Consider the following 27,315-nt stretch of genomic DNA (forward strand, 5'->3'; position numbering starts at 1 on the left):
TAGAGGAAGGTTGGTCAGCAGCAGCAACCTTGGGGGGGTCTGGAGTGGGGGGGGGGGGACATCCTGGGAGGGGGGGGGGGGGTAAGGGGGGACTGCCTGGGAGGGTGGATGAGCAAGAGATAACATGAAGGGTGGGAGAAACTGGCACGTATGGGAGAGGGCCAGTGTACAAAGCTGTGGGTTATGGAGTACTGAGGGCACCGGGGTGCAATGGGAGCATCGGTGTGGTCCCTGATCAGGGGTAACCACCGGTTTGTCCCGGGGAAGATGGACGGGGGGTTCCAGAGCTGGCATCGGGCGGGGGTTGGAAGAATGGGGGACCTGTTCATCGACGGGACGTTTGCGAGCATAGGGGCACTGGAGGAGAAGTTCGAGTTACCCCCAGGAAGTGCCTTTAGATATATGCAGGTGAGGGCTTTTGTGAGGCGACAGGTGAGGGAATTCCCGTTGCTCCCTGCACAAGAAGTTCAAGATAGGGTAATCTCAGGTGTATGGGTCGGGGAGGGCAAGGTGTCGGAAATACACCAGGAGCTGAAAGAAGAGGGGGAAACGCTGGTCGAAGAGTTGAAGGGTAAATGGGAGGAGGAGCTGGGGGAGGAGATCGAGGAAGGTCTGTGGGCTGATGCCCTAATTCCTCCTCCTCGTGTGCCAGGCTCAGCCTGATACAATTTAAGGTGGTCCACAGAGCGCACTTGACGGGGGCGAGGTTGAGTAGGTTCTTTGGGGTGGAGGACAGATGTGGAAGGTGCTCTGGGAGCCCGGCGAACCATGTCCATATGTTTTGGTCATGCCTGGCACTGGAGGGGTTCTGGAGAGGAGTGGAGCAATATCTCAGGTGGTGAAAGTCCGGGTCAAGCCAAGCTGGGGGCTAGCAATATTTGGAGTAGTGGACGAACCGGGAGTGCAGGAGGCAAAAGAGGCCGGCATTCTGGCCTTTGCGTCCCTAGTAGCCCGACGAAGGATCTTGCTAATGTGGAAGGAGGTGAAGCCCCTTAGCCTGGAGGCCTGGATAAATGATATGGCTGGGTTCATAAAGTTGGAGAGGATTAAGTTCGCCTTGAGAGGGTCGGTGCAGGGGTTCTACAGGCGGTGGCAACCGTTCCTAGACTACCTCGCGGAGCGTTAGAGGAAGGTCGGTCAGCAGCAGCTGCAACCTTGGGGGGGGGGGGGGGGGTGAAAGGGGGGACTGCCTGGGAGGGTGGATGAGCAAGAGATAACATGAAGGTGGGAGAAACTGGCATGTACGGGAGAGGGCCAGTGTACAAAGCTGTGTAAATATATAATTTTGCCATGTATATATCTTGCTCTGCGTAATTTCTCGTTTTTTTTGTTACGGAGGGGGGGGGTTATTGTTTGTAAGGGAGAAAAATGGTGTTAAAAAACTTTAATAAATATATTTATTTATTTTTTAAATCCTGCTACTGATTAAATATCTGAAAGAAAATTGATCCCCGTATTTCAAGGTTGTTGTTCATAATTCCTCTCTTTTGTTGAAAGTTGGTTGGCCATTCTAAATAGTGTTACCTCACCAACGCGGCAATTCATGATCAGTTTTCAAAGCAGATTTTGAAGTTAATTGATAAGACAGTAGCATCACATCTCTGAATCATTTCGGAACAGGGTTGAGAGCAGAAGTGTCCCTTGGTTTTTGTTTTCACTTTTGTGTTTCTCCTTAGATGCTGAAAGAAGTTGTGGCAAAAGTACTCGAGGGTAATGGGATTTCGGAGACACATAAGTCTTTTGCAGCCTGCAGTCAACGCCTCTTTAAAATATCCATGTTTTACCTCAAGGTAGGTTGTCTTCAGGCATTCACTCAAGTATCTGTATTGTTGCAATAATTTAAAAAACTATCGGCCCTTATTTCAAGGAGCACTATTGGAGAAAAAATGCTGTGTTTTAAAATGATTTTTCTCCTTATTTTGGAGTAACTTAACTTTTACCTCAGTCAACTTTTACCACAGTCATGCAGTGGCTGAGTCTCCGCTCTGTGACATAATACCCGTTCCTTTCTTCATGATCCTCTTCGAGGTAACGTTACCATCAAATTCACCTTCTTGGTGCCACTGATAAGAATGCTTGTTGAGGACTGGTTTACTTTGTTTCAGCTTGTGGAATGTGCACCAGTTTTAGTAGTGGTCTTACAGCCGGTGTCAATGTTGCCGGTCACATGCTCATGATTAACAGGAATGTGTGTTGCCTGGAGTCGATTTGGATTAGAGCGGCAATGTGATATGAGCCTTGTAACTGAAAATGCAAAGGGACGTTTCAGTGCTGAACGAGGGAAAGTCAAAGATGTAGGTAGACGCTGAAACCGAAGTGCAATGAATGATCTCAAATAAGACACAAGGAGTGCCATGCATGGATTTCTTTCAATGGCTTGGATGCATTTGGCTGGAAAATGTGTTTTTTTCCGAAGTAATGTTCTGCAAGTTTCAGATGATCAATTGCGGTGCAATGTGGTCCACTGTAGATCCTTAGGAACTCCCATGATTATATATGATGGAAAATATATGCCTTGTAGCTAAAGATTGGTTCCCTTGAAATAGTTGTCAGTGTCAAAAAACATGTGGAAGTCTAAAGAACATAAGACGTAGGAGAAGCAGTGGGCCATTCAGCCCACCGGGTCTGTTCTGCCATTCAATGAGATCATGGCTAGGGCAGCACGGTGACACAGTGGTTAGCACTGCTGCCTCACGGCGCGAGGTTCCAGGTTCGATCCCGGCCCCGGGTCACTGTCGGTGTGGAGTTTGCACATTCTCCCCGTGTTTGCGTGGGTTTCACACCCACAACCCAATGTGCAGGGCAGGTGGATTGGCCACGCTAAATTGCCCCTTAGTTGGAAAAAATGCATTGGGTACTCTTAAAAAAAAATTTAAAAAATTTTTTTTTTTAAATTAGATCATGGGTGATCTAAAATTATTATCCTCAAGTCCACTTTCCTGCCTTATCCTCATAACCCTTGATTCCTCTTACTGATTAAAAATCTGTCCTTCACAGCCTTGAACATTCCTAACAACCGACCTCAATAGCCCTCCGGGATAAAGAATTCCACTAAATCACTACCCTCTGAGAGAAGCAATCCCTCCTCATTTCTGTCTTAAATAGGCGACCTCTTACTTTGTGATTACGTCGTCTGGCCCTCGACACCCCACAAGGCGAAACAACTTCTCAGCATCTACACTGTCAAACCCCTGAGAATCCGATATGTCTCAATAAATTCACCACTCATTCTTCTGAACTCCAAAGAACACAGGCCCAACCTACTCAACCTCTCCTCATAAGAAAATCCCCACATACCCTGGATTAATCTAGTGAACCTTCTCTGGACTGCCCCTAATGCCAGTATATCTTTCCTTAGATTAGGGGACCGAAACTGTTTACAATATTCCAGGTGTGCTCTAACTAGTGACTCATATAGTTTTAGCAGGACTTCCCTATTTTTACACGACATTGCTTTTGAAATAAAGGCTAACATTCCATTTGCTTCCCTATTACCTGCTGAACTTGCATGTTAGCTTTTTGTGATCTATGCATAAGGACTGCAGCTTTCTACCATCTTTCTCCATTTAAATAATATTCTGCTCCTTTATTCTTCCTGCCAAAGCGCAGAACTTGACAAAGCTGGGATGGTGTAAGGGAAGATTTGAATGGAAGAGTGAACAGACAGCTGTAGGAGTTGGGAGAGTGCAGTAGCAAGTTTTTATAGACTTCATAGCTAGGCTGATTATAATGGCTTCAACAGGCGATTTTGTTTTTTAAAGATAAATCTGAAAATTCATCTTAAACCATTCAGTCTTTATGCCTGGAAGCTTTTCTTTTTTTCTAAGTGTTAATATTAAAACGTCACTGTTTTGCTTTAGTTGTGACGACCCCTGGCTATTGTACTAATAACAGAACAATGGTCCTTTATACAGAATGAGTAGAACAGCGATTCAAGTCTGCACAAATCCAGTCATTTCCTGTGAAAAGAGCAATTACAGTTTCATGCAAAGTGTTGCAGGTAGTGTGCATTCAAAATTTCCCGTGACCTGCGTTGAAAATCACCCCTTGTTCCGGAGATCAGTATTTCTCAGTGGCAATGATGCAGAAAAATATCGGTGTTGCTAAAATGTATGTAATTGAAAGGAAAGAATAATCTTCGTTCCCCACCCAGAACTGCAGGTGCTGAAGGATTTTTTAAAAATCTTGCACGAAATTACAGCAATGCTTTCTCGATTGACACTCATAGTAATAAACCAACAGAAAGTGTTTCTCTGCGCCATAAATGATTAACTGTTAATTCACAATATTGGAGTGGGGGGTGAGGAAATGTCCAATTCAGGAAAGCTAAGTATCAGATGACAGTTTCCCGGTTTGAATGATAGAATAATACTTTTCATTAGTGTCACAAGGAGGCTTACATTAACGCCAATGAAGTTACTGTGAAAATCCCCTAGTTGCCACACTCCGGCGCCTGTTTGGGTACACGGAGGGAGAATTCAGAATGTCCAAATTACCTAACAGCATGTCTTTCGGGACTTGTGGGAGGAAACCGGAGCACCCGGAGGAAACCCACGCAGACACAGGGAGAACGTGCAGACTCCGCACAGACAGTGACCCAAGCCGGGAATTGAACCTGGGACCCTGGTGCTGTGAAGCAACAGTGCTAACCCCTTTGCTACCGTGCCAGTGATCAGGGCCAGAATAGATGAACTTCAGGATACTCAACCACTGCTGCTAATGCTTTCAAAACGGATGCCAAGCTGAGACAGACCAGGGACTTTATAATTGTGGATCCACATTGGTAGATCCTATGGGCCCGCTTTTAACTCTGTGCACATGGGTGAGTTTTTGAGTAAGTTTAAAATCTTACCCTGTGTATCCTTCCCATTTTATTTGCTGTTGAGATAATGACTTGCATGTAAAGAATTTCAATGTTCATGATGTTATCCATTTCAATTTGGAAACTTAAATGTATACGGACAGGATTTAATTTAATTGTTCAGCATACTATCCCTTCAATGTGCCTGCCCCTGCAGCTTTTTCTGACAAGTTCTCTGATTTCTCTGAGGTAGCCTTTTATCCTACTTGGTGAAAAAAATATGCAATTCTTAGTGTGTTTGCTGAGAGGATGTGTGCGTGTGTCCTGTGGGAGAGGCTAGAATTAGGAGGCGCAGATGAAGGAGTCTCCCATTTAAGGTGGAGATGAGAAAAGTATTTTCTTTGAGAGGGTGGCTAGCCTGTGGAATTCTCTTCCCCAGAGAGCAGTGGCGGCTGGGACGGTGAATATATTTAAAGCTGAGTTAGATTCCTGACTGACAAGGCAGTCAAGGGGCGTGGGGGGGTAGACAGGAAAATGGAGACCACAATCAGATCGGCCGTGATTTTATCAAATGGGGAAGTAGGCTCGAGCTGCCAAATAATTTCACCCTGCTCCCAGTTCATGTGTTCGGAAATTTAAGCAATTGCGGGTCACTGCCAGGAACGGAACGTATTCAGCTGGCTGGTATAATAGTCTTTTTGTGGAGCCCTTTTCGTGACATTGTTACGTTATTGTTTTTTAAATGGAACTTTTAGAAGCCGGTTGCTGCCCCATTCTTCTGGCTTGCAGTCTTCCTACCCTTCACCTTGACGCTGTCTTTCTGTACCCGAGATTTTCCTTCCCTGTTTTCCCCGTATATTTTATGGAACTCTTGATCTCTGATGGCCCGCAGTGCTAAAGGTGTCACGTTATCACCACCGTCTCATTTCAGCACACTGGAAGATACCATTTTGGTGAGAGGTAAATGAAGGAACTGACTGTGAATGCTGCCAGAAGAACATGGCGTTCAGATTAAACCGAATGCACAGTCAAATGCCTGATCCTGTCCTCCCAGCTGCTAGTCGCGTTCTCGGGGAACGTGAGTCAGAGATGGGGCTTACAACGCTGTAGCTCTGATTCATGAACCCAGCATCCCAGTGGGTGCAGCTCTGTCACGGAAGTGCACAGTTGTCCCTTGCATGACGAGAGGGTTATGAGTTAAATCTTTGTACTTACCGCACCGTACAATTATTCTTCAAAACTTGTCACTTCCAATTCCTGTCATACAGCAGAGAAACCTGCCAGCTATGCTTGTGCTCTGCTCCGCATGACCCACTTGCCATAATCCTACCCTTTTTCTCCCTCCCCGTACAAACATATGCAAAGGGACAAGAAATTGCGAACTGTTCCATCAAACCAGCCACATCCTAGACTGGGGTAACTTCCGCACACTGAGACTAAACTGAGTTTTCACTTTGCTTTATGTTGTGCTTGTGAGGAGATAGTTTTGGGACAGTGGGATATGAGAGGGGGTTGTTTTGGGGACAGTGGGATATGAGAGGGGATGGTTTGACGACAATGGGATATGAGAGGGGGTTGATTTGGGGACAGTGGGATATGAGAGGGGGATGGTTTGGGGACAGTGGGATATGAGAGGGGGAGGATGGTTTGGGGACAGTGGGATATCAGAGGGGGATGGTTTGGGGACAGTGGGATATGAGAGGGGGATGGTTTGGGGACAGTGGGATATGAGAGGGGGATGGTTTGGGGACAGTGGGATATGAGAGGGGGAGGATGGTTTGGGGACAGTGGGATATCAGAGGGGGATGGTTTGGGGACAGTGGGATATGAGAGGGGGATGGTTTGGGGACAGTGGGATATGAGAGGGGGGGGATGGTTTGGGGACAGTGGGATATCAGAGGGGGATGGTTTGGGGTCAGTGGGATATGTGAGGGGATGGTTTGGGGACAGTGGGATATGTGAGGGGATGGTTTGGGGACAGTGGGATATGAGAGGGGGATGGTTTGGGGACAGTGGGGTATGTGAGGGGATGGTTTGGGGGCAGTAGGATATGAGGGGGATGGTTTGGGGACAGTGGGATATGAGAGGGGGATGGTTTGGGGACAGTGGAATATGAGTGGGGGCTGGTTTGGAGACAGTGGGATATGTGAGGGGATGGTTTGGGGACAGTGGGATATGAGAGGGGGATGGTTTGGGGACAGTGGGATATGAGAGGGGGATGCTTTGGGGACAGTGGGATATGAGAGGGGGATGGTTTGGGGACAGTGGGATATGAGAGGGGGATGGTTTGGGGACAGTGGGATATGAGAGGGGGATGGTTTGGGGACAGTGGGATATGAGAGGGGGATGGTTGGGGACAGTGGGATTTGAGAGGGGGATGGTTTGGGGGCAGTGGGATATGAGAGGGGGATGGTTTGGGGGCAGTGGGATATGAGAGGGGGATGGTTTGGTGACAGTGGGATATGAGGGGGATGGTTTCGGGACTGTGGGATATGAGGGGATGGTTTGGGGACAGTGGGATATGAGAAGGGATGGTTTGGGGACAGTGGGATATGAGAGGGGGGTGGTTTGGGGACAGTGGGATATGAGAGGGGGATGGTTTTGGGACAGTGGGATGTGAGGGGATGATTTGGTGACAGTGGGATATGAGAGGGGGATGGTTTGGGGGCAGTGGGATATGAGAGGGGGATGGTTTGGGGGCAGTGGGATATGAGAGGGGGGTGGTTTTGGGACAGTGGGATATGAGAAGGGGATGGTTTGGAGACAGTGGGATATGAGTGGGGGATGGTTTGGAGACAGTGGGATATGTGAGGGGATGGTTTGGGGACAGTGGGATATGAGAGGGGGATGGTTTGGAGACAGTGGGATATGAGAGGGGGGTGGTTTGGGGACTGTGCGATATGAGAAGGGGATGGTTTGGGGACAGTGGGATATGAGAGGGGATGGTTTGGGGACAGTGGGATATGAGAGGGGGATGGTTTGGGGACGGTGGGATGTGAGGGGATGGTTTGGGGACAGTGGGATATGAGAGGGGGATGGTTTGGGGACAGTGGGATATGAGAGGGGGATGGTTTGGGGACAGTGGGATGTGAAGGGATGGTTTGGGGACAGTGGGATATGTGAGGGGATGGTTTAGGGACAGTGAGATATGAGAGGGGGATGGTTTGGGGACAGTGGGATGTGAGGGGATGGTTTGGGGACAGTGGGATATGAGAGGGGGATGGTTTGGGGACAGTGGGATGTGAGGGGATGGTTTGGGGACAGTGGGATATGAGAGGGGGATGGTTTGGGGACTGGGATATGAGAGGGGGATGGTTTGGGGACAGTGGGATGTGAGGGGATGGTTTGGAGACAGTGGGATATGTGAGGGGATGGTTTGGGGACAGTGGAATATGAGAGGGGGATGGTTTGGGGACAGTGGGATGTGAAGGGATGGTTTGGGGACAGTGGAATATGAGAGGGGATGGTTTGGGGACAGTGGGATATGAGAGGGGATGGTTTGGGGACAGTGGGATATGAGAGGGGGGTGGTTTGGGGACTGGGATATGAGAGGGGGATGGTTTGGGGACAGTGGGATATGAGAGGGGGATGGTTTCGGGACAGTGGGATGTGAGGGGATGGTTTGGGGACAGTGGGATATGAGAGGGGGATGGTTTGGGGACGGTGGGATGTGAGGGGATGGTTTGGGGACAGTGGGATATGAGAGGGGGATGGTTTGGGGACAGTGGGATATGAGAGGGGGATGGTTTGGGGGCAGTGGGATGTGAAGGGATGGTTTGGGGACAGTGGGATATGTGAGGGGATGGTTTAGGGACAGTGAGATATGAGAGGGGGATGGTTTGGGGACAGTGGGATGTGAGGGGATGGTTTGGGGACAGTGGGATATGAGAGGGGGATGGTTTGGGGACTGGGATATGAGAGGGGGATGGTTTGGGGGCAGTGGGATGTGAGGGGATGGTTTGGAGACAGTGGGATATGTGAGGGGATGGTTTAGGGACAGTGAGATATGAGAGGGGGATGGTTTGGGGACAGTGGGATGTGAAGGGATGGTTTGGGGACAGTGGGATATGAGAGGGGATGGTTTGGGGACAGTGTGATATGAGAGGTGATGGTTTGGGGACAGTGGGATATGAGAGGGGGATGGTTTGGGGACAGTGGGATATGAGAATGGATGGTTTGGGGACAGTGGGATATGAGAGGGGGTTGGTTTGGGGACAGTGGGATATGAGAGGGGATGGTTTGAGGACAGTGAGATATGAGAGGGGGATGGTTTGGGGACAGTGGGATATGAGAGGGGGATGGTTTGGGGACAGTGGGATATGAGAGGGGGGATGGTTTGGGGGCAGTGGGATATGAGAGGGGGATGGTTTGGGGACAGTGGGATATGAGAAGGGATGGTTTGGGGGCAGTGGGATATGAGAGGGGGATGGTTTGGGGACAGTGGGATATGAGAGGGGGATGCTTTGGGGACAGTAGGATATGAGAGGGGGATGGTTTGGGGACAGTGGGATATGAGAGGGGATGGTTTGGGGGCAGTGGGATATGAGAGGGGGATTGTTTGGGGACAGTGGGATGTGAGGGGATAGTTTGGGGACAGTGGGATATGAGAGGGGGATAGTTTGGGGACAGTGGGATATGAGAAGGGATGGTTTTTTGGACGGGATATGTGAGGGGGATGGTTTGGGGACTGGAATATGAGTGGATGGCTTTTTGGACGGTGGGATAATAAGTCAAGGTTTTTTCCCCTTGCTTTGGTATTTCACATGTTTGTTTGTTTAGAAGGGTTGGGTGTGCGGTGTGGGGGTTCCTTGTTGGGCTTTGTGTTAGGCATGTTAGGGAGGGGCTCTGGTGGGGGCCACCTCGCTAGCCAATTTAATTTGGCTAATGAACGGGAGTGAGATGGGGGGAGGGGTTGCGATCAGCCGAGCGTATGTGGACAGGTTTTGACTGGCCTAGCAGGTGTGAATGGTGGGGAAATGGGGAGTATGCTTAGAGGAGCGGTTTCCAGAGGAAGTGGTTGGGGTGTTTCTGGGATGGGGGAGGGAAAGTTGATTGATGGCGGCTAGGGGCAGGGTTGGGTCTCCTTCATGGGGCAGGCGCGGGGGACATTTTGAGAGGGCAGTGGACTTAGGAATTTGGCAGGCATGCCCTGCTGGGTGGGCATTGAAGGGGGATCAGGGGGTAAGAGACTCCCAGTCCGAATGGTAACGTGGACTGGTGAAGAGGGCGAGAGTCTTTTCACATTTAAAGCGTTTGAGAGCCGATGTGATGCTGCTGCAGGAGACCCATCTGTGGGTGACGGACCAGGTTCGGCTTCGGAAGGATTGGGTGAGCCAGGTGTTTCACTCGGGAAGTGGATGGGAAGTATGTGGGAACATCTGGAATATTTGGCTGGTAGAAAGGAACTGCAGTCGCAGTTTGACCTTCTATCTATAGGAAAAGCCAGGTGAGGCGGGCGAAGGGTGTGGTGTACGAGTATGGGGAGAATATCAGTTGCTCGCTGGTGGGATAGCTCCGCCAGCAGGGGGCCTCCCGGGAGATTGTTCAGATTCAGGACGGGGTGAGGGGGCTCGTGGTTCCGCCAGAGCAGATGAATAGGGCATTTGAGGAGTTTTATCAGAGGTTGTGTAGGTCAAAGCCCCTGGGGATGATTTGGATATGAGGGAGTTTTTGGAGGGGCTGGAGAGGATTGAGGAGGTTCGAACGGCGGTAGGGAAAATGCAAACGGGTAAAGCACCGGGGCCAGATGGGTTCCCACTGGAGTTTTATAAGCAGCCGGCGCCGCTGTTGGTGGAGATGTTTGAGGAAGCGGTGACTAGGGGGGGGCACTCCCCGACACGATGGGACAGGCATCTAGTTCGCTGATGTTAAAAAAGGATAAGGACCCGGTGGAGTGTGGGTTGTATTGGCCGATATCTCTGTTGAATGTGGATGTCAGGATTGTTGCCCAAGTGTTGGAACTTAGGTTGGAGGATGTCTTCCACAGGTGGTTGGGAGGGATCAGGCAGGATTTGTAAAGGGAAGGCAGTTGCCGTTGAATGTGCGGCGCTTGTTAAATGTGGTGCTCTCCCTATCCGTCCTGGTGCATCAGAGATCCTTTATCCTTTTATTTTATCATTATTTTCTTCCCTCTCCACCACCTTTTTCTTCTGTATGTGGCATCTAATTTCATTTGAGTTGTGACTCCAGCTCACATGGTGTTGGAATTGAGTGCAATGGCCCAGGTGTCATGACAATAATGCTGTTTTTCACCATTCATTTTGATTGCATTGCAAAAACCTGGTTGAGAAACCCTATGCATAAAAACCGTGGAATGCTGTTCCATGAATATGATATGCCATTTTATGAAACTTCACGTGACCTGTGCACTTCCTCATTGATCTTTAAATACAGGATTTAAAAACGTCACGAGGACTACATGAAGAAATGAAGAAGACTGCAAACAATAATGTGCGGCAGGTGAGCATACAGAAAACGTCCCTTTCCGCTGTCACTTTTCAGGTTGTCCTGTGTTTGGGTGGCAGATTCCTCCTCTCCGATGGTAAAGCTTCACCGACCACACTTGTGTTTGCTAAAAGTAACCTATCGTAATCTCTGAAATTATAAATGCAGTAATTCCTAACCACAATACAACAAAAGGAATCAAATAATTCTTTAATTAGTTCTATTAATTTCAATTTGTCACCATCTTTAAGAGAGTGCCCAACTAACTGTGGTGCTCCCCAAACACAGGATGGAAAAGCCTTTATGCTTGGCATACCAGTGTGACGTTCCAAACAATGTTGGGGAGATAAACAAAGCCCAACGGTTCCAAGAATATTATGGTACAAAGGTGATCTGGTCCTGGTATGGAGGACTGGACTTCATGCTGCAAGTCAGATAGGCCAGATAGCAACTTCAGGTAGAAGTGACTAAAATGGTGTATGTTTGTGAATGGCTGAATAATGCAAGTATTGGCTCATGTTGCAGAAACCCAACCATTTGTTCCAGAATTGCACCTACCTTAAGTTAAACTTGTAATAAGGATGGGTAAGTTAGCTGCATGAGTGTTCACCGGGTAATGGCTGAGCCTTGCGACTTTTCCCAGCAATAAACCTTGGGCGCGATTCTTCTCCTGTCCCCGCATTGCACCCGGCGCACTCCTGTTATTGAGCCCTAAATGGGGTTCGCACTGAGCAGAGCGCAATGCCCCTGACCCGTGGCACCGGGCGCAATCTGGTTCACGCTCGGACTCTCTGTGGTAAACCACTGTTGCACCTCTATTAGGTGATGTACGGTAGGACCTGTACTACAGGTACATTGGTAGTCCCTGCCTGCTGGCTCCGTCCAGTAGGCGGAGTATAAATATGTGTGTCCTCCATGCTGCAGCCATTTCGCCAGCTGCTGTGGGAGGCCACACATCATAGAGCAATAAAGCCTCAGTTGTACCCAACTCAAGTCTTTGTGCAATTGATCGTGCCTCACTCTCATATTTAAACTAATTTAAATATGCATTTCTGGATCATAGCCGGAGTCTTGCCGCTTCCAGGATTCACCAGCCAGCCAACACAGCATAAGGCTGGTGGGTATCTCAACTGGTCTCCATCACCGGAGAGCAGACGTGATGACCACGCTGGGGGGGGGGTGCTCAGAGGTCATTGGAGCCCCAGGTTAGCACTGCCAGGGTGCAAGGGGCACTGCCAAGGGGTGAGGCCAAAGCAGGGGAAAAAAATTTTGTGGGGGGCGGATCCTGAATGTTGCGGCGGAGGGGTGTTGGTCACTTGGCGGGAGGTGGACTGCGATGGGAATCACACGGAACAGCTGGCGGAATTATCCCAATTTCTCTCTCTTCCCCCCCCCCCCCCGGAATGACACCCAAGTCATTTGTGGGAGATTTCTGCCCTTTGACACTTTTGCGTTGACTGAACAAAGTTTTCTACAAATCTATGCCCCTATTACGAAAATATTCTGCAAGGTCCTTCTCAGAAATTCAGCAGGAACTCTGTTATTTCCATCTACTTGTCGAACCCATGCCATAAGATTCATTGCGGGCTGTCCTCTAAATGTTTTATGATAGTGCAGAAACAGGGGCAGGATAAGGAAATTACAGATGCTAGGTTTGCTATGCACCAAATGAACAGAAATACAGCTCTGAGATACCCTTCCATCACTCTCTACGGATTAAATTGATCCTCGACGATAACTCTGAAGAAGTTAGAAGTTAACAGGGCAGCACGGTAGCACAAATGGATAACACTGTGGCTTCATAGCGCCAGGGTCCCAGGTTAGATTCCCCGCTGGGTCACTGTCTGTGCGGAGTCTGCACATCCTCCCCGTGTCTGCGTGGGTTTCCGCTGGGTGCTCCGGTTTCTTCCCACAGTCCAAAGACGTGCAGGTTAGGTGGATTGGCCATGATAAATTGCCCTTCTTGTCCAAAAGGTTAGGAGGGGCTATTGGGTTACGGGGATAGGGTGAAAGTGAGAGCTTAAGTGGGTCGGTGCAGACTCGATGGGCCGAATGGCCTCCTTCTGCACTATATGTTCTATGTTCTAAAAATAAAGAAGCAATGATTTAACGTATGTAGAAGGAACTCTTAGTTCCCATTGTAAACACATCTCCAAACATTCTCTCTGAAACAAAAAACGAGCTGCTTCCGAATCCTGTACTTATCATGGACATATATTTACTGTCAGTGCTCCAGGCCCATTGATTCTTCAATGCACTGTTCTCAATTCTTCCTTAGTGCTGTTTTGAGGTTTTTAGCACAGGGCTAAATCGCTGGCTTTGAAAGCAGACCAAGGCAGGCCAGCAGCGTGGGTTCAATTCCCGTAACAGGCTCCCCGAACAGGCGCCGGAATGTGGCGACTAGGGGCTTTTCACAGTAACTTCATTTGAAGCTTACTTGAGACAATAAGCAATTTACATTTACATATCTGAGCGCCAGGTGTATGTTTCTCCGAGCTATCCTGATATTTCGACCAAGGTGGCTTTTGTCTCGAGGCTCCCGGGCAAACTTTGCAGCCAGCTACTTTGTGACTGCAGGTCTGACAAAGTTGCAAAGTATCTTCAATCACTCAGGGTCTTCAGGGCAGATCTTCACAATGCCAGGGACCCGGGTTCAATTCCGTCCTCGGGTCTGAACACTGCCAAGTCCTTTGTTGGGGGGGGGGGGGGGGGGGGCTCATTCTTGCTGGATCTTAGGTCTGATTAGCATGAGAAAATCCTACAGTGATGGAAGAGGCCATTTAGCTCACTGGATCTGCACCAACCCTCTGAAAGAGCACCCTACCTAACCTGCACACCTTTGGACTGTGGAGGAAACCGGAGCACCCGGAGGAAACCCACGCACACACGGGGAGAACGTGCAGACTCCACACAGAAAGTGACCCAAGTGAGAATTGAACCCGGGTCCCTGGCGTTGTGAAGATCTGCCGTGAGTGATCGAAGATACTTTGTCTCCAAACATGTTTGAAGGACAGTGACCAAAGCATCCACTTTGGCTGCACTGCCTGGTCTGGAAACCTTGCTGTCTCGGGGGGAGGGGCGGTTGCAGGTGCGTGTTGTGGCAACACCAGCTCCAGGTAAAACTGTGACATGTCAAATACTTTCTCTGAATTGGCCACTGAGGATGACATGACATTGTGTCCCTTTGCCATCTGTCTCTTCCTTGTGATGATTATTTGTCTCACCTGCTCCTTCTGCCGCACCGCTCCCGCTGGTGCATCTGAAATGCTTCAGAGTATATAATATATATACACATGTCTCTTGCCATTTAAATCAGCTGATACAGGTTTATGGCATATTATCACTGTGACCTGACTTTTTTTTTAAATTTTTTTTTTATAAATATTTTATTGAAAATTTTTGGTCAACCAACACAGTACATTGTGCATCCTTTACACAATATTGTAACAACACAAATAACAATGACCTATTTTATAAACAAAAAATGAATAAATAATAAATAACAAAAATGAAAACTAACCCTAATTGGCAACTGCCTTATCACAAGTAACACTCTCCAAAAATATAATTTAACAGTCCAATATATAATTATCTGTCGCAACGACCTATACATATTATACAGTATATATTAACAACCCTGAGAGTCCTTCTGGTTCCTCCTCCCCCCCCCCCCCCCCCCCCCCCCGATCCTGGGCTGCTGCTGCTGCCTTCTTTTTTCCATTCCATCTATCTTTCTGCGAGGTATTCGACGAACGGTTGCCACCGCCTGGTGAACCCTTGAGCCGACCCCCTTAGAACGAACTTAATCCGCTCTAGCTTTATAAACCCCGCCATGTCATTTATCCAGGTCTCCAACCCCGGGGGCTTGGCTTCTTTCCACATTAACAATATCCTGCGCCGGGCTACTAGGGACGCAAAGGCCAAAACATCAGCCTCTCTCGCCTCCTGTTCTCCCGGCTCTTGTGCAACCCCAAATATAGCCAACCCCCAGCTTGGTTTGACCCGGACCCCCACTACTTTTGAAAGCACCTTTGTCACCCCCATCCAAAACCCCTGTAGTGCCGGGCATGACCAAAACATATGGGTATGATTCGCTGGGCTTCTCGAGCATCTCGCACACCTATCCTCCACCCCAAAAAATTTACTGAGCCGTGCTCCAGTCATATGCACCCTGTGTAATACCTTAAACTGAATCAGGCTTAGCCTGGCACATGAGGACGACGAGTTTACCCTGCTTAGGGCATCTGCCCACAGCCCCTCCTCGATCTCCTCCCCCAGCTCTTCTTCCCATTTCCCTTTTAGTTCATCTACCATAGTCTCCCCTTCGTCCCTCATTTCCCTATATATATCTGACACCTTACCATCCCCCACCCATGTCTTTGAGATCACTCTGTCCTGCACCTCTTGTGTCGGGAGCTGCGGGAATTCCCTCACCTGTTGCCTCGCAAAAGCCCTCAGTTGCATATACCTGAATGCATTCCCTTGGGGCAACCCATATTTCTCGGTCAGCGCTCCCAGACTCGCGAACTTCCCATCCACAAACAGATCTTTCAGTTGCGTTATTCCTGCTCTTTGCCACATTCCATATCCCCCATCCATTCCCCCGGGGCAAACCTATGGTTGTTTCTTATCGGGGACCCCCCCCCCCAAGGCTCCAGTCTTTCCCCTATGCCGTCTCCACTGTCCCCAAATCTTCAGTGTAGCCACCACCACCGGGCTTGTGGTGTAGCTCCTCGGTGAGAACGGCAATGGGGCTGTCACCATAGCCTGTAGGCTAGTCCCCCTACAGGACGCCCTCTCTAATCTCTTCCACGCCGCTCCCTCCTCCTCTCCCATCCACTTACTCACCATTGAAATATTAGCGGCCCAATAATACTCACTTAGGCTCGGTAGTGCCAGCCCCCCCTAATCCCTGCTACGCTGTAAAAATCCCTTCCTCACTCTCGGGGTCTTCCCGGCCCACACAAAACCCACGATGCTCTTTTCAATCCTTTTTAAAAAAGCCTTTGTGATCACCACCGGGAGGCACTGAAACACAAAGAGGAATCTCGGGAGGACCACCATCTTAACCGCCTGCACCCTCCCTGCCAGTGACAGGGATACCATATCCCATCTCTTGAAATCCTCCTCCATTTGTTCCACCAACCGCGTTAAATTTAACCTATGCAATGTGCCCCAATTCTTGGCTATCTGGATCCCCAGGTAACGAAAGTCCCTTGTTACCTTCCTCAACGGTAGGTCCTCTATTTCTCTACTCTGCTCCCCTGGATGCACCACAAACAACTCACTTTTCCCCATGTTCAATTTATACCCTGAAAAATCCCCAAACTCCCCAAGTATCCGCATTATTTCTGGCATCCCCTCCGCCGGGTCTGCCACGTATAGTAGCAACTCGTCCGCATACAAAGATACCCGGTGTTCTTCTCCTCCTCTAAGTACTCCCCTCCACTTCTTGGAACCCCTCAACGCTATCGCCAGAGGCTCAGTCGCCAGTGCAAACAATAATGGGGACAGAGGGCATCCCTGCCTTGTCCCTCTAGGGAGCCGAAAATATGCAGATCCCCGTCCATTCGTGACCACGCTCGCCATCGGGGCCCTATACAACAGCTGCACCCATCTAACATACCCCTCTCCAAAACCAAATCTCCTCAACACCTCCCACAAATAATCCCACTCCACTCTATCAAATGCTTTCTCGGCATCCATCGCCACTACTATCTCCGTTTCCCCCTCTGGTGGGGGCATCATCATTACCCCTAACAGCCTCCGTATATTCGTGTTCAGCTGTCTCCCCTTCACAAACCCAGTTTGGTCCTCGTGGACCACCCCCGGGACACATTCCTCTATTCTCATTGCCATTACCTTGGCCAGGATCTTGGCATCTACATTTAGGAGGGAAATAGGTCTATAGGACCCGCATTGTAGTGGGTCATTTTCCTTCTTTAAGAGAAGCGATATCGTTGTTTCAGACATAGTCGGGGGCAGTTGTCCCCTTTCCTTTGCCTCATTAAAGGTCCTCGTCAATACCGGGGCGAGCAAGTCCACATATTTTCTATAGAATTCGACTGGGAATCCATCCGGTCCCGGGGCCTTTCCCGCCTGCATGCTCCTAATTCCTTTCACCACTTCTTCTACCTCGATCTGTGCTCCCAGTCCCACCCTTTCCTGCTCTTCCACCTTGGGAAATTCCAGCCGATCCAAGAAGCCCATCATTCTCTCCCTCCCATCCGGGGGTTGAGCTTCATATAATTTTTTATAAAATGTCTTGAACACTCCATTCACTCTCTCCGCTCCCCGCTCCATCTCTCCTTCCTCATCCCTCACTCCCCCTATTTCCCTCGCTGCTCCCCTTTTCCTCAATTGGTGTGCCAGCAACCTGCTCGCCTTCTCCCCATATTCGTACTGTACACCCTGTGCCTTCCTCCATTGTGCCTCTGCAGTGCCCGTAGTCAGCAAGTCAAATTCTACATGTAGCCTTTGCCTTTCCCTGTACAGTCCCTCCTCCGGTGCTTCCGCATATTGTCTGTCCACCCTCAAAAGTTCTTGCAGCAACCGCTCCCGTTCCTTACTCTCCTGCTTCCCTTTATGTGCCCTTATTGATATCAGCTCCCCTCTAACCACCGCCTTCAACGCCTCCCAGACCACTCCCACCTGGACCTCCCCATTATCATTGAGTTCCAAGTACTTTTCAATGCACCCCCTCACCCTTAGACACACCCCCTCATCTGCCATTAGTCCCATGTCCATTCTCCAGGGTGGGCGCCCTCCTGTTTCCTCCCCTATCTCCAAGTCTACCCAGTGTGGAGCGTGATCCGAAATGGCTATAGCCGTATACTCCGTTCCCCTCACCTTCGGGATCAACGCCCTTCCCAGCACAAAAAAGTCTATTCGCGAGTAGACTTTATGGACATAGGAGAAAAACGAGAACTCCTTACTCCTAGGTCTGCTAAATCTCCACGGGTCTACACCTCCCATCTGCTCCATAAAATCTTTAAGTACCTTGGCTGCTGCCGGCCTCCTTCCAGTCCTGGACTTCGACCTATCCAGCCCTGGTTCCAACACCGTATTAAAATCTCCCCCCATTATCAGCTTTCCCATCTCTAGGTCCAGAATGCGTCCTAGCATCCGCCTCATAAAATTGGCATCATCCCAGTTCGGGGCATATACGTTTACCAAAACCACCATCTCCCCCTGTAGTTTGCCACTCACCATCACGTATCTGCCCCCGTTATCCGCCACTATAGTCTTTGCCTCGAACATTACCCGCTTCCCCACTAATATAGCCACCCCCCTGTTTTTCGCATCTAGCCCCGAATGGAACACCTGCCCCACCCATCCTTTGCGTAGCCTAACCTGGTCTATCAGTTTCAGGTGCGTTTCCTGTAACATAACCACATCTGCCTTAAGTTTCTTAAGGTGTGCGAGTACCCGTGCCCTCTTTATCGGCCCGTTCAGCCCTCTCACGTTCCACGTGATCAGCCGGGTTGGGGGGCTTCCTACCCCCCCCCCCCCCCCCCCCTTGTCGATTAGCCATCCCCTTTTTCCAGCTCCTCACCCGGTTGCCACGCAGCTGTATCTCCCCCAGGCGGTGCCCCCCCGCCCATCCCCTCCCATACCAGCTCCCCCCTCTCCCCAGCAGCAGCAACCCAGTAACTCCCCCCTCCCACCCCCCCCGCTAGCGTAATTACTCCCCCCATGTTGCTCCCAGAAGTCAGCAAACTCTGGCCGACCTCGGCTTCCCCCCGTGACCTCGGCTCGCACCGTGCGACGCCCCCTCCTTCCTGCTTCTCTATTCCCGCCATGATTATCATAGCGCGGGAACCAAGCCCGCGCTTCTCCCTTGGCCCCGCCCCCAATGGCCAACGCCCCATCTCCTCCACCTCCCCTCCTCCCCCCATCACCACCTGTGGAAGAGAGAAAAGTTACCACATCGCAGGGTTAGTACATAAAACTCCTCTTCCCCCCTTTTTAACCCCCCTCTTCGCCCCCCACATTCGCCCCACCACTTTGTTCAAACGTTCTTTTTAATAACCCGCTCATTCCAGTTTTTCTTCCACAATAAAAGTCCACGCTTCATCCGCCGTCTCAAAGTAGTGGTGCCTCCCTCGATATGTGACCCACAGTCTTGCCGGTTGCAGCATTCCAAATTTTATCTTCTTTTTATGAAGCACCGCCTTGGCCCGATTAAAGCTCACCCTCCTTCTCGCCACCTCCGCACTCCAGTCTTGATAAACGCGGATCACCGCGTTCTCCCATTTACTGCTCCGAGTTTTCTTTGCCCACCTAAGGACCATTTCTCTATCCTTAAAACGGAGGAATCTCACCACTATGGCTCTGGGAATTTCTCCTGCTCTCGGTCCTCGCGCCATCACTCGGTATGCTCCCTCCACCTCCAACGGACCCGCCGGGGCCTCCGCTCCCATTAACGAGTGCAGCATCGTGCTCACATATGCCCCGACGTCCGCTCCCTCCGCACCTTCAGGAAGACCAAGAATCCTCAGGTTGTTCCTCCTTGCGTTGTTCTCCAGTGCCTCCAACCTTTCCACACATCGTTTCTGATGTGCCTCATGTGTCTCCGTCTTCACCACCAGGCCCTGTATGTCGTCCTCATTCTCGGCTGCCTTTGCCTTCACGACCCGAAGCTCCCGCTCCTGGGTCTTTTGTTCCTCCTTTAGCCCTTCGATCGCCTGTAGTATCGGGGCCAACAGCTCTTTCTTCATTTCCTTTTTGAGCTCTTCCACACAGCATTTCAAGAACTCTTGTTGTTCAGGGCCCCATGTTAAACTGCCACCTTCCGACGCCATCTTGGTTTTTGCTTGCCTTCCTTGCCGCTGTTCTAAAGGATCCACTGCAATCCAGCCACTTTCTCCTCCTTTTTTCATCCGTATCCAGGGGGGATTCCCTTCTGGTTTACCGCACAGTGTTTTTAGCCGTCAAAATTGCCGTTGGGGCTCCTATCAAGAGCCCAAATGTCCGTCTCACCAGGAGCTGCCGAAACGTGCGACTCAGCTGGTCATCGCCGCACCCGGAACCACTGTGACCTGACTTAATTAGAAATGTTGGCCCAAGGTGTATCTGTCTTTAGAAGAAGAAAACTAACAAGACCCGAAATCCAATAAATGATACATCAAATGCCTATAGCTTTAGTGATTATAATTGTAACTATAGCTGGAGCTTTCACTTGTGAAGCCTAAATATGCCAATAATCACTACTCTTTTGTGGGGAATTTGGAAAGCTCCTATAGACATTTGTAGAGAATTTCCTATCCTTGGAAAATGAGTTATTGCGTCCAATTAATATACTGTGGCTTCACTATAATGCATATTATAGTTTGTAATCAACTGCAACAACCCTAAATCACATCCCTTGAAGTTATTAGGAACAGTCGGTGGTTAATTGAGAGTTAGTTGCAGGAGCAATTACTTGTATAATTTTCAATGCATGCACTTGGCACAAATTACTGAACAATTGTAGCACTGGAGCTGTCTCCACTCACGTTTCATTTTCTTCAGTGACCGACTTAAATGTTCTTCGTAAGCAATGGTTGGATTGCTATTTCTGGATTATCTCATTCTGTATCCAGATTTTAGAGTTTATCAGAGATTGCTCATATCATTAGGTCACATTGCTGATAGTACTGTGAAGCAATGGGACGCGAAGCAGGTTCCTGCCACAGAATGGCCTGCACAGCCATTCAATAGGATAACCTTTGTGCAGTAGAACAAAAGGCACGATGACTTTGTTATTTGTGCAGATATTATAATGTAGGCCACGTTTAATTAAGGGAAGAAATAAAGCCACATTAGGAGCTTGTGATGTCGATGGCATTGGAAACAAATGACCTGTTAATGCTGGAATCTCTGTTCGTTTTCACCTTTGTCAAATTATCTGTCAGAAACATCCGCTTACTTGGAGGCATGAAAGTCCGTTGATTGGTTTTAATGTTTCACATTTTTCATCATTACCACCAAAGCAACATTAGACCCTAATAACCTCCCTACACAGCGGTATCTAAGGTTTCTCGGCCTGGTGTGTGCTGCGTGAATATAGTCCAGGGTACATTCAATTGTTGGGCAATCCATTTCACACTCTCCGATTGATATTGGTGCCCAGATGCTGAATGCTGCCTTTAAATTGCTGAACTAACAAAGTTCTGCAGCAACGGTGGTTTTTCACTTCTCTCCTATGACAGGCCTTTATCCCAGCTGGATCGTGGAAAGATTTGTCCGAGTCAGCAGCACCTCAATGGACAGGCAGGGAGGAAACATTATTTTACACAGCGAGTTGTTGTGATCTGTAAGTCACTGCCTGAAAGAATGGCAGAAGTAGATTCAGTCGGAACTTTCAGAATAGAATTGGATAAACACTTGAAGGGGAAACCAATTGCAGGATTATGGTGAAAGAGTGGGAGAGAAGGAGTAACTGGATAGCTGTCGCAAAAAACATGCACAAGCACACTGGACCGAATGGCCTCCTGCGTTGTGTGATTCTCTAACTCACCTTGCCTCCCTCATGGCAGCAACTGCATTGGCTTATAGTTTACTCACCATTCATGATACTGTTAACAACCATGTCATTCTAAGCCTGTGTGTCTAGCTCCACTGGGATGCTCCAAAATAACCTTTGTGCATTGTCACAGTTTCAATTAATATTTTCTTCAGAAAGTAATTTGAATTTGGCGCAACACGAAAGTCGATTTAGAAACTAACGTTTTCCGGTCACAATGGGGGAATGATTCAGAGACTCTCTTTGTTGAGTTCATGAACTGAATCATCTATGCTCACGTTGCTCCTGAAAATGATATGAATATTCCCTATGTGGGACTGTTTGGCTCAGTTGGCTGGATGGCTGGTGTGTGGTTCAGAATAATGCCAACAATGCAGTTCGATTCCCATTCTGGCTGAGGTAGCACTTCCTTGTCCTGCCTAAGCAATGTTAAACCACCGCTGATAGAAGAGCCAAGGAAACCGCTCGGGTGAAGGATGAGCAGACAATGACAATCTAAACCCTTTCCCAACTTCCTCGCCATGACTTAGTACCTCTCCATTTATTGATAGAAAATCCTCTATAAAACACATTGGGAAATCTTCTACATTACAGGTGCTATATAAATGCAATTTGCTGCCGCCTTGAATAAAGCAGTGGCCTGGCTTGCCTGCGCCAATCCAAATCAGCGAAATCGACAAATTAGTTGAATGAAATGTATTTGCTGTTTCTTCTCCAGGTGATTGACTGGGTGTTGGAAAAAGCTGACCAGAAGTGAAATCCAGGATTCAATCATGAACTGGAAATCCCACTGAAAATCCTTTCCCAACGTGCTGGGATTTCTCTGGAGAGTTCGTCATTTGGAATCACAATGCAGTAAATCAATATAAAAATGTGCATAATTGTTTCGCATACCTACTTAATAATTTTGATTTTTATTCTTCTGCTTCGATACCAATAGAATCATGGGGATTTTATTTTAAGTTTTCATATTGAAGATGTGTGATCTTTGTTCTTAAGACCTTTATAACCCCGTTAGAGCTTTGAAGCTTCAGTTTTGACGCTGCTTGTCGTTTAAAAGCATGTGCCCATTCTGCCTGATCCATTTTGGAGATCTGCCCTATAACAAAACAAAACCCAAACCCACCCTGCCAGCCCCATAATAAGCCGGTTCATGTCGAATTGTATAAAACTGCTCTGTAACAAAGAAATGCGTTTGTTTCACAACAGTAACCATTCAACTGCCATTAGCGCCAAATTAAATTGCAACGTAGGTCGAATTCTCTCTCACATTTTAGACATAGGATTGGCCCGGCATTCAAAGGATGAAAGTATCCTACTTTTACCAGTTGCATGGCAAGCCAGAACTGTGGGACAAAGATACATTCTTTTGATTTTGTTTCAATGATGTCAATGTGACTCTTCCCTACTGCATGTGCAAAGTGGCCTGAGGATATTATCTCAGCAGGCAAAGCGGTTAATCCCATGTCCATTTACACAGCTGGGAGGATGGCAAATTTTACCTTTAGTCTGCCAAAATAAAGCCTGCCATTAACATGGAAATTAACATGGAAACATTTGTGTTTACAAAAATGCTGCATTGTCCGTTAAAATTCCAATTCTCCACTTCTCTCCTCCCCCACCACCTGCATCAACTTTAACATTAAAATCCAGATTGTTGAGAGTCATTTGAAAAGTGATAAAATGATGGAGATGAGAACAGGAGTCAATCTAAATTGATGCTCGTTGATTTAAGATACGGTGAAGCAGTTAAAGAAGAATGGGGGAAAGCAACCCGAGGGAATCCTGGAACCATTCTCCTTTTTTACGTAAAGAAGTTTGCAAACCATGCTATTCAGAATTGACTTTCTTATCAAACTTAAGACATCTACAGGTAACTCTTTGCAAACAGTACCGCCCCACATGAGACATGTCCTTACAGAGAGGAAGCAGTCGTATTTGTAAAGTTTATGCAGTAATAACGTAAAAGAGAATGGGCAGTAAATAAATCTTCAGGAACGAGACGGCCACGCAATTTTCTCTAGAGCCATCCTAAGCTGAACCCAGATCTGTCAAAATGTTGTAATCGGTCTGGTCTGTATATTCTGAACTTGGTGTAGATTTGTCCAGGCAGTTACCTGAAGCTGACTAATTGTGCCAATTTGTGTAGACCCCGACTAATTGGTTTTTCTTTTGTAAAAGGTTCGACTGGCCCTCTGTTTTTTCCAGGTCATTGATTTGCCCAAGCTTTTGATCTGTGGAGGGCAACGAGCCGAGGATTAGTAATAAGTAGTTCAAAAGAATATCTGATATTTCCAAAATGGTGATTTTTGTTTCATTAACCGTGCTGCAAAGTTATGTGCAGTTACTGCAAACTACGTTTGAAATCTAATTAACTCAAAGTGAACTTGCACATAAGTTAGTTTCCTTTTGTGAGTTACACTCCTGTAATGTAGCAAATGAACACACAACAGAAATAAAGTTTATGATCATCTTTTATTCCGTATTCATTTATATACAATCAATTATCAAGCGTATTTTTAAAATTAAGGGGGGAGAAAGTCACATATTTAATTATTAATGAAGTAACATAAAGGTATGGAAATATTTTTGTACCTCAACTGCCCCTTGATTGTTTTACTGAGAGCTGTGGATACCCAAGAATAGGTTTCACAACGCTGTATCTTCAGAAACATCATATAAACATAATGGTTTGCTGAACCTCACCAGTTAAATTACAGCTGTGAGCTTGCTCCCCATCTACTATATGAAATTATAAAGTTTAATTTGTCCACTTTTATTCATGAGACATAGCTTATGCTGAATGCCTGTGAATTTGATCTTGCCAAATTGAATATTAAGGCCCTGTTAAATGGTGTAATAATCTTATTTATAAACAAAATATCCCATAGCCCATATGTTTTTTTTCAATCATGGTATTTATTATGTAAATGATAACTGAAGGCACCTTAAAGTATCACCTGTGGATTATTTGATCAAACTTTATAAATAAATATTTATTAACCTGTTAATTCAGTGTATCAGTAAAGGCAGCACATATTTCAGCACTGTCATTAGCAAGTGGAAGCTCAGACTTGTAGAACTGTTGAAAAAAATTAGCCATATGTAATTTAATGGTGTGTTCACTTCAGGAATAGTACACAATTTTAATTAAATTCTTGGCACCTTGGTATCAGTGCACAGTTGATATGCTGCATGGAAGCTATTCCATGTGCACGATTAGTAAAATAATTCAAAATCTCTTTATTTCTTGCGAGCTGTTAGATATTTCCTGCAATCTTTGGTATTAACCTCCTTTGCTGTCAGTCTTAAGTTTAACCTTAAAGTATCTCCTGTGGATTATTTGCTCAAACTTTATAAATAAATATTTTTTTAGGGGTCTGAGAGGGAGGTTATGAAAACCATTTTAAGACATGGGAGATTAAAGTTGACCAGTTTTTAAGGAACAGTTTAGAGGAGACGTGCGAGGCAGGTTTTTTTACGTAGAGGGTGGTGAGTGCCTGGAACACGTTGCCAGGGGAGGTTGTGGAAGCAGATACATTAACGGCGTTCAAAAGGCATCGCGGCAAACACATGGACAGGATGGGTATAGAGGGATACAGCACAAGGAAGTGCTGAGGGTTTTGGCCAAGGGTGGTATCATGACCAGTACAGGCTTGGAGGGCCGAAGGGCCTGTTCCTGTGCTGCATTGTTCTTTAACTTTTATTTGAGAAAGCCCATGATTGACTGCAAGCTGTGAAACCCTGGTAGAGGGTAAGAAGAGAGGGTGTACAGTAATCCAAACACAGAGAGCGGAAGATGCAAGTAGGGATGTCGGTCTCGGATTGCTAGAGCAGCTACAGAATTGGTGGAGGCCATTTCACCTGTCGAGGTGGGCTGGCTCTTTGCAAGAGCAATAGAGCTCTTCCCAGGGGGACTAGTTTCTGTGGGGAGCGGGGGGGGGGGGGGGGGGGGGGGCGGAGGCGGAGGGGCGGAGACCGTGGAAAGATTTGTGGGTGAGGGTTTTTGAAGGTAATGCATGTGAGGTGGGAAACTGGTCAAAGAGAAGAAATGGAGTGAGGGAGAATTAGAAAGGAATATGATACCAAAGTTGAAGTTCTCGATGTATGGTAGTCTGTGTTTGATACAGGGCTGTGGAGAAAGTGTTGGAGAAATCAAACCTTTGCAGCAACTAAGATATGCACCCACCAATGAGTACCTTCAGTTTTGGCCCCTCTCTCTCTTCTATTTCATGTTGCAGTATTCTCAGTAAAAAATAAAGTATTAATTTTTTTTCAAGTAACTCTATTGAAATTGGCTGCTGACGTCCGTGTTATCCAATGAAGGAACAAAGTTATACTTTGTTTCAGAAACTTAAAATTAGAAGGAAGGCTAGGATGATCTAAGTAATCTAGAAAGCCCTGTGCAAAAACCCGTGGGCGGCACGGTGGCACAGTGGTTAGCACTGCTGCCTCACGGCACCGAGGACCCGGGTTCGTTCCCGGCCCCGGCTCACTGTCCGTGCGGAGTTTGCACATTCTCCCAGTGTCTGCGTGGGTCTCACCACCACAACCCAACGATGCGCAGGGTAGGCGGATTGGCCACGCTAAATTGCCCCTTACGTTGAAACAAAAAAGAATTGGGTGACAAAAAAGTAAAAGCATTAGGCCCAGAGTAGGAACAATCAGTAAAAACTTCCCAGATATTTTCTTCATGAACAATCTTTTTATTCAACAACGTGCTATAAATTAAATAGTTTTTCTATTTTTGCTACCGTCTGCCCACGTTCACACAGGCGATTGCAGCGTAGAGTTCCCTCGACACTGTGTCACCAATGTGCTGTCACCCACCAGCTCATGAAAGAGTCTAATTATACCACTGTCAGTATTTTACATTTCCTACACCGGACATCATTATGGGTTATGTTAAGTGACACTACTAGTTTGCTGCAAGATCAGTGGGCATGGCCCCTGATGGTTTCATTGCCTAGTCTCTGTTTAACTCAGAATCTGGCTCAGACAGGAGATTTGCATCTGATCAGTGTAAGCTGTGCTGAAACACTGGAAATGAAAGGACACTTAATATATTGTATTACCCATTTCCTTCTCTTAATTGTAGCTTCATTTAAGCTGCATGAAAGAAAAAATGTGCCCCACAAGCAGAAACCACTGCGTATTTTCTGATCAGAATTAAAGCAAGGCTACAGGATGGATTTATTTTAAGATATTTTTCAATATATAAATTGTTCCATCTGCCTCTGTATTCCTCACTAACTTTCCTTCAGGTTTGTAGCTCCACAGTTTAATGCCTGTCAACTTAACAAAGTTCAGCTTTAATACCCTTACCCAACAAAAATCTATTTGTCTCAGTTTTCACATTTTCAATATACTCCCACAGGATTTCCGATTTCCACTCCCATTGGTGTGAAGACGTGCTTCCTGACATCACTCCCTGAACAGTCTAGCTCTGGTTTGAAGCTCGTGTCCCCTTGTTCTGGACTCCCCAATTGCGGAAATAGTTCTTCTCTATCAACTTTATTAATCATCTTAAACACCTCCATTAGATCGCCCCTTAATCTTCTAC

At 47.5% G+C, this 27,315-nt stretch overlaps 1 protein-coding gene across 1 annotated transcript in view; it reads left to right on the forward strand.

Moving 5' to 3' along the window:
* mtbp (MDM2 binding protein) overlaps positions 1-24,230 on the forward strand; it is a 103,561-nt gene extending 79,331 nt beyond the window's left edge. The window contains exons 20-22 of the mRNA XM_072466914.1: positions 1,677-1,790; positions 11,195-11,260; positions 22,471-24,230. Coding sequence (XP_072323015.1) covers positions 1,677-1,790; positions 11,195-11,260; positions 22,471-22,509 — 219 coding nt within the window. The 3' untranslated portion in view covers positions 22,510-24,230. The remainder of the gene's footprint in view (positions 1-1,676; positions 1,791-11,194; positions 11,261-22,470) is intronic.
* Positions 24,231-27,315: the final 3,085 nt, after the last annotated feature.

The sequence above is a fragment of the Scyliorhinus torazame genome, chromosome 11, assembly GCF_047496885.1.
Source record: "Scyliorhinus torazame isolate Kashiwa2021f chromosome 11, sScyTor2.1, whole genome shotgun sequence".
Classification (NCBI taxonomy): domain Eukaryota; kingdom Metazoa; phylum Chordata; class Chondrichthyes; order Carcharhiniformes; family Scyliorhinidae; genus Scyliorhinus; species Scyliorhinus torazame.